The 16,547-nt window shown below is 37.5% G+C and overlaps 2 protein-coding genes across 4 annotated transcripts; both read left to right on the forward strand.

The window, feature by feature from the left end:
- The first annotated feature begins 1,800 nt into the window (after positions 1 to 1,800).
- LOC137181709 (insulin-like growth factor-binding protein 6) lies at positions 1,801 to 4,441 on the forward strand. 2 transcript variants are annotated; one of them, XM_067587630.1, is made up of 5 exons: positions 1,803 to 1,905; positions 2,123 to 2,553; positions 3,141 to 3,169; positions 3,274 to 3,393; positions 3,498 to 4,441. In XM_067587630.1, exons 2-5 carry the CDS (start codon positions 2,244 to 2,246, stop codon positions 3,600 to 3,602), a joined length of 564 nt encoding a protein of 187 aa, XP_067443731.1. In that variant the 5' UTR covers positions 1,803 to 1,905; positions 2,123 to 2,243; the 3' UTR covers positions 3,603 to 4,441. The 2 variants fall into 2 exon arrangements, with proteins under 2 accessions (XP_067443730.1, XP_067443731.1); XM_067587629.1 differs by having other exon boundaries at positions 1,801 to 2,553.
- A 1,342-nt stretch (positions 4,442 to 5,783) lies between these two features.
- On the forward strand, positions 5,784 to 14,367 carry LOC137181710 (phosphatidylinositol 5-phosphate 4-kinase type-2 gamma-like). 2 transcript variants are annotated; one of them, XM_067587631.1, is made up of 10 exons: positions 5,784 to 6,283; positions 6,383 to 6,480; positions 7,628 to 7,724; positions 8,318 to 8,467; positions 10,110 to 10,256; positions 10,749 to 10,787; positions 12,789 to 12,902; positions 12,977 to 13,232; positions 13,367 to 13,470; positions 13,631 to 14,367. In XM_067587631.1, exons 1-10 carry the CDS (start codon positions 6,134 to 6,136, stop codon positions 13,709 to 13,711), a joined length of 1,236 nt encoding a protein of 411 aa, XP_067443732.1. In that variant the 5' UTR covers positions 5,784 to 6,133; the 3' UTR covers positions 13,712 to 14,367. The 2 variants fall into 2 exon arrangements, with proteins under 2 accessions (XP_067443732.1, XP_067443733.1); XM_067587632.1 differs by having other exon boundaries at positions 6,172 to 6,287.
- Positions 14,368 to 16,547: the final 2,180 nt, after the last annotated feature.

Here is a 16,547-nt window from a genome sequence, read left to right on the forward strand (position 1 = left end):
AAAAAGGCCAAGTTTAGCCCTTTGGGAGACTTCAATTTGTACTTTTTCAACTGTATCCTAAAAGCAGTAAGACTTACTTTCACTTGAGTGAAAAACTGTGGTTTAACTTCTACAAAGACAGGATTCACAGAGTGGCCAAATGTTTTGCTTTTAAGGCTCAAAAACAGGATATGTCTCTTTTTAGTTCACTTTGAACCTCTTATATCTTGGGAAGGAATCAGTGAAAAGCATAAAGAAAATAAAAACTTGTTACTATTTTGAAGAGTATTACTGAATTACAGGGGAATTGTTCAAACCCAAACAACCATGAGCTCTAAGAAATCACCACCGGCATTTTTCACTATTTTCCGACACTTTACAGACAAAATTATTAACCGAGAAAATAATCGTCCGATTAATCCATAATGAAAATAATTGTTAGTTGCAGTCCTAATGTGATACAGTGTGGCTCTTCCATGGTGACTATAATGACTATTAATAACTGATACTGTAGAAAATTGTCTTTAAATTGAATTAGAAAGTGTTTATATATCAAAGAAGAATTGTTTTGGATAAAAATCAAGATATCTCATCACACTGACACTAAAAGTCCTATGAATACAGAACTGTCCATAAAGGCCTAATACATCCAAATAACTACCTCAGTATAAACAGTATAGTGAAATATCTGATGGTTGACAAATGTTGGTAATTTTACAGTATGTATTTTACTCTCAGTCTTCCAAAAAGCTTCCTTTTTCAGTTCAAGTAGTCTTACTTCTACTTAAGTAACATCCAACTAAAATAAATAAGTAATTAGGATACTCATACTATTTCAGTCCCTAAGTGTTACACTACATTTTCACTATATTCTATTATAGATAGATAAATACTCTTATTGTTAACTGCAATGTGGTCACAGACGGGGTTTTAATGATACATTAAGTTAGAAGACATGCTATTAAATTTATGAGACCTTGTTTTCTAATTTAATGTGTTTGTGACTCACACACAGTGGAATTTGCAGGGTGGGACTTTTTGCTGGTGGCTATTAATGTCTTAGTCATGCAACCTTGAGTGGCACTCCTTCAGTCTCTCATGTAAATCTTTAGCCCTGCAGTAACAGAGTCTGTAAACACACTCTGCTAGCAAAGTGTTTGTTTTGTGGTTGCTATTTAAAGAAAAGTCACGGCAATGTCAAACGTAAGGACGAAAGGGTGGAAGTAACTGAGTACTTTTACTTCTGTTTCTGTAACTGGGTATTTCTTTCATTGTGCTTGTATTATTTGGAGTATAGTGTAAAATTATATTATAACATTTACGTTTTTTCTACTAAAATTATGTGCTTAACTATATTTAGAATCATCCTCAGAATACAATACTGTCGACTCCCTATAATCACCATAAACTGCACAATACTGTTGCAAAATGACTGATTGTTACTGTATAAGAAACATTTCAATGTTGTGCTTAGTTGAGATGCTGCTACGTTGATCTATTTGCACCATATTCTCACCTAATCTCAACCTAATTTACTCAAGTAAATTACAACTACTGTAAAATTATACTTACAGTAAATACAGTACTTAAGTAAATGAACATACTCAGTTAGATTCCACGACTGCTGATGCCTTTACCATTGCATTTCATTTTGTAGTTGGTCATTTTGGCTCTCAACTTCAAGTAATAGTAACTGATCGTAAGACAAAAATTCTGTGTAGACAGATGACAATATTTAGAGTGAAGTTCCTTCTTTGTGTTGAACAGCGATCGTTTTAAAACACAAATGGTTAATTTCTTGTCTGCTGAGCCGTGTTTGGTCACATGTCACGAGTGGTCAGTGCGGAAAAGGCAGAGCAATGGAGTAGCGTACACAATGTTGGTGTAGAAAACATTACTACCCTGCAAGATGACAGACAACAAATGGTATGAGCATGCGTGTGTGTGCGTGCTTGTGTGTGTGTCAGTGAAACGGGGTGTGCTCAGCTGTGTAGAAATGAGAGAGAAAACTAACATTCTCCATCACGTACCCTCCCATACCTTTCACTGGTTTTGGCTATTTAAAAGCTGCTGCCAGTGGCGTCTGTCAGCCTCATTATCACTTTGTCTTGGCTTGAGGGAATTACTATCCACCTTTCGACAGACTGCAGTCGGTGGAGCAACGCTGACTCTGTGCTAAAGAGGGATCAGAAGTCCTCATAGGAAACAACAATCAACAAGTCGGTGACTAGACCCATTTACTAGAGGACAACTTTCAGTGTGAGATGCTATATTTAAACATCCTGGTGCTGCTCCTCCTGCAGCCGGTTCTGTCAAGCCCAAGGCCGCTGACTACACCATCCAGATGTCCCACCTGTAAAGGAAAGCCTGCACAAAGTCAGCCAACTGTAGATTTAAATGCCTCCTCTCTGGCCGTTGGAGAACCATGTGGGGTCTACACTCAGAGCTGTGCCGTTGGTCTGCGTTGTGCCCCTCCAGAAGATGACCCAAAGCCCCTCCGCACCCTGCTGGAGGGCAGAGGCGTCTGCAGTAACACCACCGGCATCAACTCAACTGAAAAGAGCCACTCTGTAGGTAAGTCTATAGGTGAGGTTCACGGTGATTTTCAACACCAAAACTCACCATTTAATGATTTATTTGTCAGCATTACAACCTTACATTTCACATTTAATCAACAAATCGATGAATCTTCCTGAAACATGATTCTAAGTTTGTGATAGTCAAGAAAAGAAAAACAGAGAGACACACCTGTTTTTACACACTTGATTTTCTTTTATCATAGCTCAACCACTAAGTGGTGGACAAGCAGTTACATATAAATAACAGCTTTAGGGCGAGGTAGTGAAACATCACAATGAGTTAGGTGAAAAATGTTTTAATGGCTTGGTCAGCACAACGAAAATCAATATAAGCATTGATTTTTCTTTTGTTCAAGACAGGTTTTACGTTCCGGCTGTTAGTGCTTCTATTAGTGTGATCAGTTATTTAAGAGTGAAGTTTATTACAAAAAAAACCCTAAAGGAGGTTTTAAAGAGTCGGTTAAAAAGAAAAATTGCAACTGAGCTTGCAACAGAATGAAATTAAAGCTGTTTGATTTAACAGGTATTAACACAGAGTCATTAGTGATCAATGTTAAATGTTTTGTCTTTATCTGAATCCAGATCCAGCACCTACTGGGGATCCAGAGGAGGTAAGAATCACCTTCATATCAATCCTAATGCTTCAGAGAAACAGTACATAATAATCTGACATTTAGATTTTTCACTTATCTGTCGAAATCGTCCCTTCTTTCAGGCTCCATGTCGAAAACTGCTAACTACACTCATCAGAGGCCTTGATGCCCATTTAATTAAATCACATCATGATATCTACATGCCCAACTGTGACAAGCGAGGCTACTTCAATAAGAAGCAGGTGAGTTTTTATTCAGGATGAAAAATATTAAATGATGGTTTACTACTGGATGTATTTGCAGCTTCAGGCTTCATCGTGTGATTGTGTGTTGTGTTTGTGTGCAGTGTTGGTCGTCTCGAGGTAAGCAGCGTGGCAGGTGCTGGTGTGTGGATGAGAACGGCATGCCGGTGACTTCACAACCTAAACAGAGGGGCGGCCTGACTTGTTAAAATGCATGAAGCTTGGACTTAAGCAGAGGAGGCTGGAGCTTCACGACCAATATGAGATGAAGATGAAGGAACACCACACAGAGTCTGAAGGAACTCAACACATTTCATTCTCCATCAGCTGGAAGCAGCTTTACCAACGAGAAGCTGTTTCAATAGTCAGGTGTAACTTTGTCTCTTTGCGCCCTCTGCTGAACATATCACAACTGTATTGATCTGACGTCCTTCACCATCTACTCACTGAATTTATCAGATGCAGAAGTATATCATATTATATTTATACGAGCATAGAAAAATTATCCAACCAAGTGTAACATTGTAACAAGACACTCTGTCAATTTATTACATCGGCAGTAATCTGCAGTCTCTTGGCCAATTAACTCTAATCCCGTATTTTGTATGCATTCAATATATCATATTTATATTTTTTCAGTATTTTTTTAAACTTTTAAACCACTGTAATTGTATTATTACTGTAATTGCTGTATATAATCTCTCTATGTCACCCTATTTATGTCCCTTTAAGTATAATATTATTTATGTAAATATTGCTTTTTCTTTGAATAAGAAATGTACCAGTTCTTGCCCATAAGTGCAGACAGGCGTATCATTTTAAGAACCTACATTTCTAATACAGAATTACATGGGTGCATTATTATTATGATTTTCTTTTTTGCCACTAGAAATTTTGCCTCTTGAACAATAAGAGGGGGTGATTCAGACTGACACTGATGGACGACATTACACAGATATACACAAGAGACTTCATCAATTCTTTTTGGATTCTGTGCATGAAAAATGTTTGGTTACCTGTTTTGGAAATAAAATACATTTTCTCAGGAAGTAAATCTATCTGGTCCCTTAATCCAACATCATGAACTAAGGAGCAGAGTTAGAGAGTAACAGATTTAATGTAACATTAGTCTACAATTATGATTACAGCATAGTAGTAACAATACATATAAACATGTGTTTCCTTTTTTAAGGTCTCATGATTTCTTTTCATAAAATATGAAAGGAGATCAACAGTTTTTTTTAGATCAAGCTCAATAAGCTCAAGTATTACACCTGCTTCTGTATCCATTTTACATGAAAGGTTATAACGTCTGAACATTTTGGTGCCTCCTGTAGCATGCTGGATGGATTATTGTGGTTACAGAAAGCACCAAGATGTTTGTCATGAACCCTTACAGTATTCTGACCCATCACAGTATCGCCTCATAATTACAGTAGTCTCTATACCAAACTTCTGAACCATGAATCCATCACTCATTCATTCATAAATACCTCACCAGTCATTAATAAATGGGTGGTTAATCTTTAACAAAGCTTTCAGAGACCAGAGAGAATGTACTGTTTATGTTTTACGCTATTAATTTATGAAGAAAAAACAATCAACCTGTATTATGGTCCTATGTTAACTGAAACAGGAGAACATCACAGCCATCACGATTTCAATGAGTATTATTTAATGTGAAGAATACAATAACATTTGAATGCTGATTTTTGAATTTTTGAATAAGTATGGGTCAAATTGAACCCAGGGCACCCTCTGCAGTATATACATGAATGTTTATCAGCTGCACAAACACAAAAAAGTTGAAATCTTTTTGAATATCACTTTAGGAAGAGTCATACAATCTCAGGCTAGAGGAATGGTGTTCAGGCTCCCAAAATGTAAATATGGGTCAAATTTGACCTGAGCTGTACAGTATGTAAGGGTTAAGGCATTGACTACACTGAGTTATAGTTACTGTATTCTGCAATACAATTCAATATATTAACCCAGTAATAACTAAACATTCAGTTTTTGTTGAGACTGCTACTTGTATTGGACTGCATTACATTGAAAGGTGTTTGTAATATTTTGTCCACCTCATTCATCAACAGTGGATCCTTACCTAAAATCTAAGGGGTCACGTGATGATCAAAGTTACGGAGGAAAGAAAAAAACACTTCAAAATTGTATTTTTCTTTGTTTTCTCTCATTTATTCTTTTTCTTTTCTTCTTGTGAAATATATTTTTTCACCTCTCCAAATGTCTAATAAAACTCCAAAATAAAGCAAACTTCATTATGATGCAATTTAACACAAACCAACAGCTTAAACAGTTATAGTAGTTTTGAATGAACCTCAGTGTCAACAACAAAAGTTATGTTTCACAGTTATAATTTATTACATGCATGTTGTAGATTGCATTTTAAGCTACTAGAAAAGTGTTGTTATTATAATACAAACTTTTGTTAAACGAATCCTATTATCTAAAGTTAGGGGTGAGCTAACAGATTTACAGTATATGATGCTCTGCACCTGTTTGGCTTCATTGTTGTTGGACTGAATCGACGCAAAACGACCAGACGTCTCCAGACCAGGAGGAGCTGTTTCCCAGCAGCTGCTGCAGAGCCTGCACACGGCTGCTTTACATAGACAGGACGCCACAGATGACAACTAAAAGCCTGTTCAGAGCCGGAGACTGAGCATCTCTCTTCCAAAGACAAAACCTCACACACGCCTCTCTTACCTGCGAAAGTGAGATGTCTTCTCCCGCTGCCTCCTCCAGCCCTCTGACCGCTCTGGCGCCCAAGAGGAAGACGAAGAAGAAGCACTTTGTGCAGCAGAAAGTGGAGGTTTTCCGAGCCAGTGACCCCGTGTTGAGCGTATTGATGTGGGGAGTCAATCATTCGGTGGGTATGTGCGCTGCCTAATGTGTCTAATATGTGTTTATATCAGCACAAGTGTAAATATGTATGTTGACCAACTGTCTGTATATGGATCATGCGCAGATCAATGACCTGAGCCAGGTGCCTGTACCTGTCATGCTGCTCCCAGACGACTTTAAAGCCAGCACCAAGATCAAAGTCAACAACCATCTCTTCAACAAGTACAGTGCTCCACTCAACTTTGCCTGATTGTTACCTTCATCCTGGTGTTTCCTGTGATTTGCACAGATTTTTGTTGCTCTTATGATTTATTTGTCTGCCTGCGCTTATCACAAATTGCAGACCCCCTCATGAGAACAACAGTGCTATTAACAGAACCACAGCTACAGCTATAATAACAATAAAGCAGTCAAAAAGAGGACAGAAATAATAATTGATCTCGTTTGGACTATAGTCTACAGTATGCAATTATGTAAAACAACAATAATGTATTCTAAAGTTAGAAATGCATCATAATTTCCACTAAGTGAGTAGTAGCCAGAGGCTTCGTCACACCAGTGTCACACAAACAAGAAAAGAGCCAAGTTGATGAATTCATCTGAAGGTGTTCAGGGGCTCACAGTTTTTAATTATTTATGAAAAACTGTGCTGTAAACTATGTCTGCTGTGAAGTTCACTTTCTATACGGCTGAAGTCTCCAAAACTGAGTGGCTTTCAATAATCCTTTAATCCATTCAGGAATCCAGGTCGCATAAAGACTTCTAAACAGAGGTTAGGAGGGAACAATAAAACATGTTTTTCTCAAGTAGAAGTGTTGTTACTTTGACAAGATTTTACTCAAATGGTTTTCATGTTGCTTGATGTGGAAACTGTTTAAGTGAATTAGCAGGATGTAGTAGTAGAAAGTAGATTAAACATAAGTGATACATATATATAAAAACAACAGACTTGATGCTTTTATGGAGTTCATGTTTCAGTAGCATTCTTAAATACACAGGAATAGATATAGTTCTGATTCAAACACATTTATTTCTGCAAAGATTTTCAACATTTTGAATGAGGATATCTGTACAGAAACATCAGCACAAAAGTGTGGACGTTTAATCTTGTTAATCACATGATTTGAACATGTTACTATTGTGCAGTGAAATATTATATTTGTGCTGTATTTAAAGAAGAAGAGAGAAAGTGAAAACAATCATTTAGTGAGGGCTACCTCATGTTAAATTTAGGGTTATTATCTCTGACATTCTTTAATATTGTTTAATGAAGCTTTGTTAGATGCAGAGTATGTAAAGTCATGTGACAACACTGTAAATCAACCTGCATTAGTCTTGTTTCATTTATTAAAACTTCTTTGTTCCTCAGAGAGAATCTTCCTGGACAATTTAAATTCAAAGAGTACTGTCCACAGGTGTTCAGAAACCTGCGAGAGCGCTTTGGCATCGAGGATCAAGATTACCAGGTACAATCAACAGAAATAAAGGGGCCAAAAACAATAATTTTAGAGTGTGAGGCAGATTATAAGAAGTTTGGAAGACAGAGACATAGATTTGAACAAATGTAGACCATAAAAAGATTTTTCAGTGTTTCTTGTCTTTTATAAAAAAAACAGACACTTTTTTGTATCTGTTGATCTTCTCCCTACTAAATTTGCATTTCTTTGTGATATTTGCATGCGGCAGGTGGCACACAGAGTCATCCTCCGCTCTGCTCAGCACACATTTGCTTACAATTATGTGAGGCATTCTGTACGTGTGCTTTAAAGCATGTGCTGATTAAAGCCAAATTACAAGAGATGCACAGTGGACATCAATGCAAAATACAGCTTTTTGTTCCAGCATGATCCATAACACTAGCAGTAGGCTGAGTCTACAAACAGGCCTTATCTTTTGTACATTTCCTGTTTATGGTAGAGATTTGCATTTCTTAAATTTTCAGTGCTTCTGTGAAAATGGTTTGCATTTCAAAAGGGAATACAGGGATGTAAAAGGCTTCATACAGTTGGACAGATGTATTGTGCAGCTGATGTCACGTGTTACTGGTGCTCACCAACAGGTGTCTCTGGCCCGCAGTCCTCCGCTCAAAGACGAGGAGGGGCAATGCGTGAGGCTGCTGCTGACATCATACGACCGCACTTTGGTAGTCAAAGAAATCTCTAGTGAGGAGGTGGAGGAGATGCACAACATCCTCTCTGAGTATCACCAGGTAGGACTGACACAGGCTGGAAGTCAGAAACATTATTTTTTTAACCAGCATTTTAGTGAGTTTTTCTAGTTTGCGTTGAGGGAAATCTGAAGATTAATTATATTAGTCATATTTTCCACTCATTTTGTCCTGTAGCTTTTGTACACAGGACAAAGGGTGATAACCCTGGTTGCCATGGCAAAGGTTTTACCACAGCAAAGCTGACAGAGACAGATGAGTGTGTTTCAATGAGAGTTTTTCTCCCACATGTAATGATTCGTGACCAGGGCTCTACATTTAAATTTGAGTTGATAAAAATGCTTAATAGCAAGCATGTTATATTTTTTTCTGCCTCTAAAGAAAATTATAAAGAAAAGACTTTAAGGACAAAATGCTCTCTTTAAAGACATTTAACTAAATAGAGAAAACAATTTGTTGGCAAAATAAACACATCATTTTGGAATTTTGTATTTGTTTGGACCTTATGGCCAAGTAAAAATGTTTGAAGACAAACCCTACCTCATAGATAATAATAATATTCTTTGAATAAGAGCTGTTATTTCCCCAAAAAATCTTAACTTGAGATCCACTTATTAGCTTTTTCCTGAGCTTTCAACTGCATCTCACTGTCTTCATCAGAGGAGGGAGTTTTCTTACTGTCACTGCCTCTTTCAAAGCTCTGGAAATAGATGGTGAGTGGACCTTGAGTTTTGGGGTATTTTTTTCAAACTACTATTACAATGGTTAAGAATGAACTTTCATTCTCAAATTCTGTTTTTGAAATGTTCTTGTCAGCCGTTCTAGCAGCGCGGCTTTAGGGATGGCAACGTCTGACCATTGTAGGGCTGCAACTAATGATTATTTCCATTAGTGATTAATCTCATTGATTATTTTCTCGATTAATCAGTTAGTCGTTTTGTCCATTAAATGTCAGAAAATGGTGAAAAATGTTCATCTCTGTTCCCCAAAGCCTAAGGTGACGTCCTCAAATGTCTTCGTTTGTCCCGACCAACAGTCCACAACCCAAAGATTCTTTATTTAGTTTACTATCATAGAGGACAGTAAACACATTTGAGAAGCTGGAATCAGAGAATTTGGAAATGTTCTTCTTAAAAAATCACTCAAAATGACTAAATGATTATCAAAAAAGTTGATGATTAATGTAATAGTTGGCAACTAATGATTAATTGATCAACCATTGCAGCTCTAGGCGGTTGGACATTCAGCCCTAGCTGTACTTTGTATTTAGAACTCTTTAGCGAACATTACACGTTAAACTAGAGTAGTTAAGATGGTAAACATTATACCTGCTAAAACACCAGCATGTTGTCAGTGTAAGCATGATAGCATTTAGCTCAAAGCACCACTGTGCCTAAATACAGTCTCACACAGTCGCAAGTGTGACTCTTGTTTAACTAGAACAAGCAGTCCACTCACTCCTGTTGTGTCATTATTTCACCAAAGCAGCAAACTTGAGTGAGACAGGCCGACTTGAGCAGAGACATACAACCTGTCAAGTTATGATCACAGGCCAGTGGAGGATCCTCAGGAGGAGTGTTCACAGAGACAGAAGCATTTTCATTTATGCACATGCTGCTGGGTACAGTAGATGCTTTCATTGTTCCTCATCATTCATTGTCCATTTACTGCTGTTCTCTTCCAGCATATTGTCACCTGCCATGGCAGTACACTGCTCCCTCAGTTCCTGGCGATGTACAGAGTCACTGTGGAGAGTGAGGACACCTACCTGTTAGTGATGAGGAACATGTTCAGCCACAGACTGCATGTACACAGGAAGTACGACCTCAAGGTAAATTCTGCCGGAGTCATGTAGCTAGATGAGGTTCCAGAGAGTGTAATCAGTACAGATAACATACTGTTAATGCTGCACACACAGTCAGATGTGTAATGTGTTGAAACATCCTTTGTGTTTGTAGTTTTATCTCAGCTCATTTTGCGTCCCGCTTTACTGATTTTATCACAGATGTAAAAACTATGAGAACTCTTTTATGTCACAAACTTTTATAGCATTCAGTGCTTTCTCACCAATTTAATTTCTTAAGCCTTGTTAAATAGCTAATTGTTCACAGAAATTTACAAAAGGAAGGTAGCCATGTGAGAACATTTAATGTCAATTTAATCCGCCTAATTTAAAAGATGATACATCCACTTAAACATTCTACTGGTTGGGACTTTAATGCTCATGAATTAATAAAGCCTACATAACCCAGGATAACAGTTAATTGCTATATCAAGTACGAATAATATCAGCGAAATACTGTGGGGTGTTTTCTTTCCTCAGGGTTCCCTGGTGTCTCGTGAAGCAAGTTTTAAAGAGAAGGTGAGATCAGATTAAGGGATATGTCAGTTTTATGATGAATTTATTGCTTTACCCATGACATTTATGCATGTGTTTGTAACTCAACATTATTTAACGCTTGCAGCATTACTAAATGAGATCCTGATATTTTATTCAATGAATACAGCCTGAAGTGTGGGTGTTTTTAAACCTCAGTCTTTTAACATTTTTAAAAATACCAAATGAAAATATGCACTATTTTTTGGAGGGAAGGGTAGTTTTTCAAATGCGTTAATTATTGGCAACTTATTGATGAGATGAGGTTAGATTTGTTATCAGGAAGAAACATAAAAGTTGTGTTTGAGAGTCTCTGAAATAGTCAATTAATAAGAAACTTGAAAGAGTAAGAACCATTTGATGTAATTTGTTTCAGACTCAAAGATGATTAATTAGATCCTGCAAGGGCTGCTGAATATCTTTTGATCTGCTTACCTTTAATTATATATGTGGAGGATGTAAAAAAGGTTTGGCACAGGTGCTGTATATAGTCTTACTTGTAAAAGGAAAAAAAGGTTTATGTAACCTGAAAGATAGGTTTAATATTTTTTATACTGTACTGGTAAAAATGTTTTAGGTTTACATTTTTTAAAGGGGGACTCCAGTTATGCAGTACTGCAAGTACAAAGTTTTGGGACTTGCAAGAGACAGGTTAACAAAAGAAATTTGAGGCAGCAGAGGCTGAAATATCTTAACATGTTTCCTAGTGTTGGTCAAGCTCCAAACATGCTGAATCCTACATTTTCCCACAATGCAGTCTGGAATAGCCAGTTGTATCTCCACAGCACTTTGCCAACGCTGGAGGAGGTCTGGCTGCACCCGCTATCGATTCTGCTATAGGGGAAAAAACGCTTTGTATTTCTTTAAACCAATCACAATTGTCTTGGGCAGTGCTAAGCCAAGGATGCAGCAACTGTGTCCTTGCAAAATAGTGTCAGGCTGAAACTTGTTTGAGCCCTGGCATTAAAATGGCCAAATTCCTGTAAAAGCTGTATGTGGTCTATGTGATACAACTTTTTCTGATAAAAAAACAAGCATAACTGTTGTTGTTGTTGTTTCATGTAGCAACAGGGATTTTGAAAACGGTAACACGCAGATAGCGAAGGGGAAGAGAATGCTGACTGAAATAGTCGGCCAATGGCAGGCTTCTACCTACAGTCTACGTCCAGTGAGTCAGACTACGTTAAACCTAACCTGAAATAACCCTTGATGACATCACAAGAGTTATTCTCTCAGACTTGACAAAGCTCCCTCCAAAACTATAGAAGACATTGTACAGCTGTTTTCACGGGCTGATTAGTTTTCGACCAGACGAGTAAACGAGCCTTTATGTTTAAAATTGGTGGAATGCCCCTTTAACATCGAGCTGAAATTTGAATGCTTTTGATTCACATTCATGAATATACTTACAACTGTAAGAATGTTGTGAAAAGTAAAATTGAGTCTATAACTCTCTGTTTTATGCTTAACAAGGACAACATAACGTCTGTAACAAGCTTGAACTGGTTGCAGCTGTGTCACAGTCTGTCTGGAGGCGTGAAAGCAGGCTGTTTTCTCCAATCTGACATGTTGTAGCTCTAACTGCAAATATGGGAAATATACTTTTTGAAATGAGTGACAAGTCTTTTTTGTTTGTGCAGTGAGACAAATGTGATTTAAAGATTAGATTTGCATTCAGTCAGTTAGCAATAGACTGTTTAGATAACATCAGAACCCCTCTGGTTGAACTAGAGCGACTGTGACCTAGATATAAAGACCGAAAAATAGCTGGTTGAATAGATGGAGTTAAAATAACTGCAGAGCTGTGGAAACCTTTGATCTTTCCAACTGTGTTGATTTGAAAAACAATATTTGGGGCAACATTATTTGACTTTTATGTTGCAGAAAATTATTATATTTTAATGAGAAAAATGCTAATGAATATTGTGTTTTCTCTGCATTTTTAGGCTAAACGTAATGTAGTTTATTTTCAATCTGTATTTCTAGGTAAAAGAACTGCCCACTTATAAGGATGTAGACTTCAGGAATAACATGCAAAAGGTTTATGTGAGCGACGAGGAGAAAGAGAAAATCATGGACAAGCTGAACAGAGATATTGAGGTAAGAAATGAAGAAATGCATGCAGACATTATTTTCTCGGATATGATTTAAGCATGTGTGTCGTCTTTGTGCAGTTTTTGGTTCGTATGAGGATCATGGACTACAGCCTGCTGCTGGGTATCCATGATGTCGAGCGGGCTGAGAGGGAAGAGGAGGAGGAGATGATGGAGTCGTCCTATGAGGAGGAAGAGGAGGATGAAAACGGCCTTGCTCCTGCTCCAGGCTCCACCTCACCGGAGGGTATCGCTGGCTACATGAACTCCTTCAAACCCATGGGTCCTGGGGAGTTCGACCCTTATGTGGATGTGTACGCTATTCAAAGTACTGTAGGTGAGTCCTGACAGCCGAGAATTTATGTAAGATATAGGAGCTGTAATGCACCTAAACCCCATCACACGCTGGAGATCATACCTGCAGATCAATATCACTCACCAAATGCTGTGAACGCTGCCACTCGCATGTAGGTGCACCCCAGAGGGAGGTGTATTTCATGGGTCTGATTGACGTGCTGACGCAGTACGACACCAAGAAGAAAGCTGCTCACGCTGCCAAGGCTGTCAAACACGGGGTGAGAGATCAGGGTCCTTTAAAGAGATTGTTTAGCAAAATCAGCATGGCTCTCTCTGGCCTGTAAAGTGTAAAGGGTTGCTTTCATTTTCCATTCAGTTATTATTTTTAATCAATGCTGCCTCTGTGTGTGTGTGTGTGTGTGTGTGTGTGTTTTGCAGGCAGGAGCAGAAATCTCAACAGTTCATCCAGAGCAGTACGCTAAACGTTTCCGAGAGTTCATCACTAAGATCTTTGCCTAGTTCAAGGATTCAGTCCAGGCTACTACCGTAATCATTTAATACAAGAGGAGTTTCACTATGCAATGCTTGCAAGCCATGCCAAATCAACATCAAGATGCACTGAAAATTTAATTTGCATTAATTTCTAAATGATTCATGTGGTTTTTGAGTATTTACCCTCCATATTATCCCAGACTGCAACATGATGCATTTATATCTGAGTGAAGAACTGGAATTTGCACACAGGAGGAAAAGTGCTCTTGGCAATTTGTGGTTATGAATGGGTGTCTTTTGTTTTTTAAAGTGATAGCCACGAATACAGTTTTTTTTTTTAAAGAAATCATGTAATGTGATGAAAGTAAATGCCTCAGATATTAATGTATTCTTTTTTAGTGGCCAGTGGGGGTGGATATGGTGAGGAAAAAAAGGTTTTCTCAACACATTGATCATTGCTCTCAATCAAAGTCTCAGTCATTGCTGCTAGAAATGTTGGTTGACAACACTTACCATAATAATTTGGCAAAATTGGGCAAATCTGCAGGTTTTCAATTAGGGATAATAAAATTCTATTTGTCAGCTCCAATATGTGACTTTAACCTGATAAGATGCATAATTTTACATTAATATGTTGTGCAGATTTAAAATAAACGGCACAGACATAACTGTGTGAAGAAGTACCAGCTGGTAAATACTGGCTCCATTTCTGAGCACATATTTTAAAATGAAGATTAATAGAATTCTATTTAAAAACTACCATGTAATTATAACACAAATAGTTGAAACCATTAGAAACATTCTTTATTGATGAATGTATTATGAATAATGATATTGATTATGTGCTATTAAAAGTATTTTCACAAAAACAAAAATATCAGATTTCATCAGAGATTGAACACTAACCCATACACTGAGTGTGCTGTTATCATGGCTAATGAAAGTTTCACCATTTAGTTTTCCTTCACAGTAAAGACTGTACTGTAATTTTACCTCCATTTGTACATCACTAAATTAGGCTGCTGCAGATTTTAAGAGTAACTTAACACCCCCTGAAACTTTTGCTGACCTCTAGTGGTTTAACTTCTCATCTTTCTGCAGTGATGGACAGGTATACTCCAGGACCTTGTGACATCACTGCTGCAGGGTGTTTTCAGAGGTGAAAGAGACTTGAAACATTCAACAGAGCAGACAGTAAAATACTGCTTTTCAGCCTATTGTTAACTTATTCTTTAAGTACAAATAATCTCATTTTGTTTGTGTCTTAAAAGCTGAAAAACTGAAAAGCTTTAAATGAAGGTCAACACTCTCTCAGCTCAGCATTCAGTATTTATCGCTCCATATTTTGCTTGCAGTGCAATGCTGTGTCAGCTACGTTACACACAAGCTTGCATCATCTGAGAGGCCCTATAGCACACCAAATACTAAATTATAAATTAATCAAAGAGTTTTTAAGTCAAATGTTGCAGCTTGGATCCAGTCTCATATAACATCATTTTTATTTCACTTTCATCACATTTCAGCTGGTTGTAAGTCGATATGAGTAGAAATGAAAGGGATGTGTAGTATCCAGGCTCACACAGTACATACAGTATAGGTTCCTTTAACTTGTATTCTCAGTGGCAAAACATTCATTTTTGGTCTTATTTAGTTCTCTCCCTTGTCCCAGGCCTCCTGGCACACATTCCTAAAACTCCTGATGAGACTGTCATGAGGATGTCGTCACTTTGGACTAATTTGTAGGTTTAGCTGAGTGGACAAACAGGCAGAGAAGGGACAGAAACAGCCCAAGCAGCATGTGAGATTAACTGTAGAAGCAGTTTATTAATTTATATGACACTACATAAATACTATCAGGCATAGGAAGCAAATGGAGATATGGCTCTGTTTGGTTTTATGACAAGTCAATTCATATTGAAACTATGCAGCTTACTGTAGCTGAGAGGGCATTTTGTTCCATTTGGGGAAGAAAATTATCTGTTACTTACCATTTTAGATTATTTTCTCACAGTATGTTGAAGAGAAACTGGGAGTTAAACATTTTGTTGAAATTCATGTACTGAGTCTTGGTTAAGAGTTTTATAGTGGCAACATTTGAAAATGATTGATAAAATAGTGCTACAACTAAACTTGAAAAAACCTATCAAGGTTAAAGTGTTGTAAAACATTTTACTTCTGTTACATCTAAAAGATACAATTTGAAAACTCAACAGCAACATCTTCATGTACAATGATTCAGTAACTTAGTATAATCCACCAGTCCTCTGGAGTTTTCAAGGTAACTGTTTATAATGAGGTCTATCTCCTGTTAGGGGGAACCTTGTTGCTGCTTTTCTCTTTTTTCTGTAAATTCCAGTGAGTTCTGTTTGGACCAATAGCGTTGAGAAAAAGAAGCTTTATATGTTTTTGGAAGACTAACCTCATATAGTATTTTTGATGTTTCATTTTAGTTCTCAGACACTGGCATCTCAAAAGTCTCAGTTGTTCCCTTTATGGTATAAATTATCAGGCTGCCTTATAGTTATTGTGTTTGCTATGTTACAGTACTTTTATTTTTATATGTGTTCCCAAAAGTATTCAAACAACTGTAAATCAATAGAACAGAAATGAGATTGCTCGGTGCGTGGTGGTATTACACTATAAAACTGAGTCCAGGACTTCGACCTAGAAAGAAGTAGGTCAAAGCCATCAGGGGCCTTTAACAAGGGCTGGTTTGATCTAAAAGATCTCATGTTCAAATGCTAGATGAGTGTTAAGTGATGGCCGTTGGTTGCTGGAGGACTCCACCTGTCCAGAAAACTGCTCTCTACTTGGTTTGAAATATGAACTGCTCTGCACACCATCATGTGTGATGCAACTGTAC

This window comes from Thunnus thynnus, chromosome 4 (genome assembly GCF_963924715.1).
Source record: "Thunnus thynnus chromosome 4, fThuThy2.1, whole genome shotgun sequence".
NCBI lineage: Eukaryota > Metazoa > Chordata > Actinopteri > Scombriformes > Scombridae > Thunnus > Thunnus thynnus.

What these genes read in the sequence shown, in the direction of transcription:
- LOC137181710 (XM_067587631.1), top strand. Translation starts at nt 6,134, where the DNA reads ATGTCTTCTCCCGCTGCCTCCTCCAGCCCTCTGACCGCTCTGGCGCCC. An exon ending in TCCTCTCTGAGTATCACCAG is followed by an intron (nt 8,468 to 10,109) that starts GTAGGACTGACA and finishes GTTCTCTTCCAG; the next exon opens with CATATTGTCACCTGCCATGG. An exon ending in AGCTGAACAGAGATATTGAG is followed by an intron (nt 12,903 to 12,976) that starts GTAAGAAATGAA and finishes GTCTTTGTGCAG; the next exon opens with TTTTTGGTTCGTATGAGGAT.
- LOC137181709 (XM_067587629.1), top strand. Translation starts at nt 2,244, where the DNA reads ATGCTATATTTAAACATCCTGGTGCTGCTCCTCCTGCAGCCGGTTCTG. An exon ending in TGAAAAGAGCCACTCTGTAG is followed by an intron (nt 2,554 to 3,140) that starts GTAAGTCTATAG and finishes ATCTGAATCCAG; the next exon opens with ATCCAGCACCTACTGGGGAT. An exon ending in CTACTGGGGATCCAGAGGAG is followed by an intron (nt 3,170 to 3,273) that starts GTAAGAATCACC and finishes CCCTTCTTTCAG; the next exon opens with GCTCCATGTCGAAAACTGCT.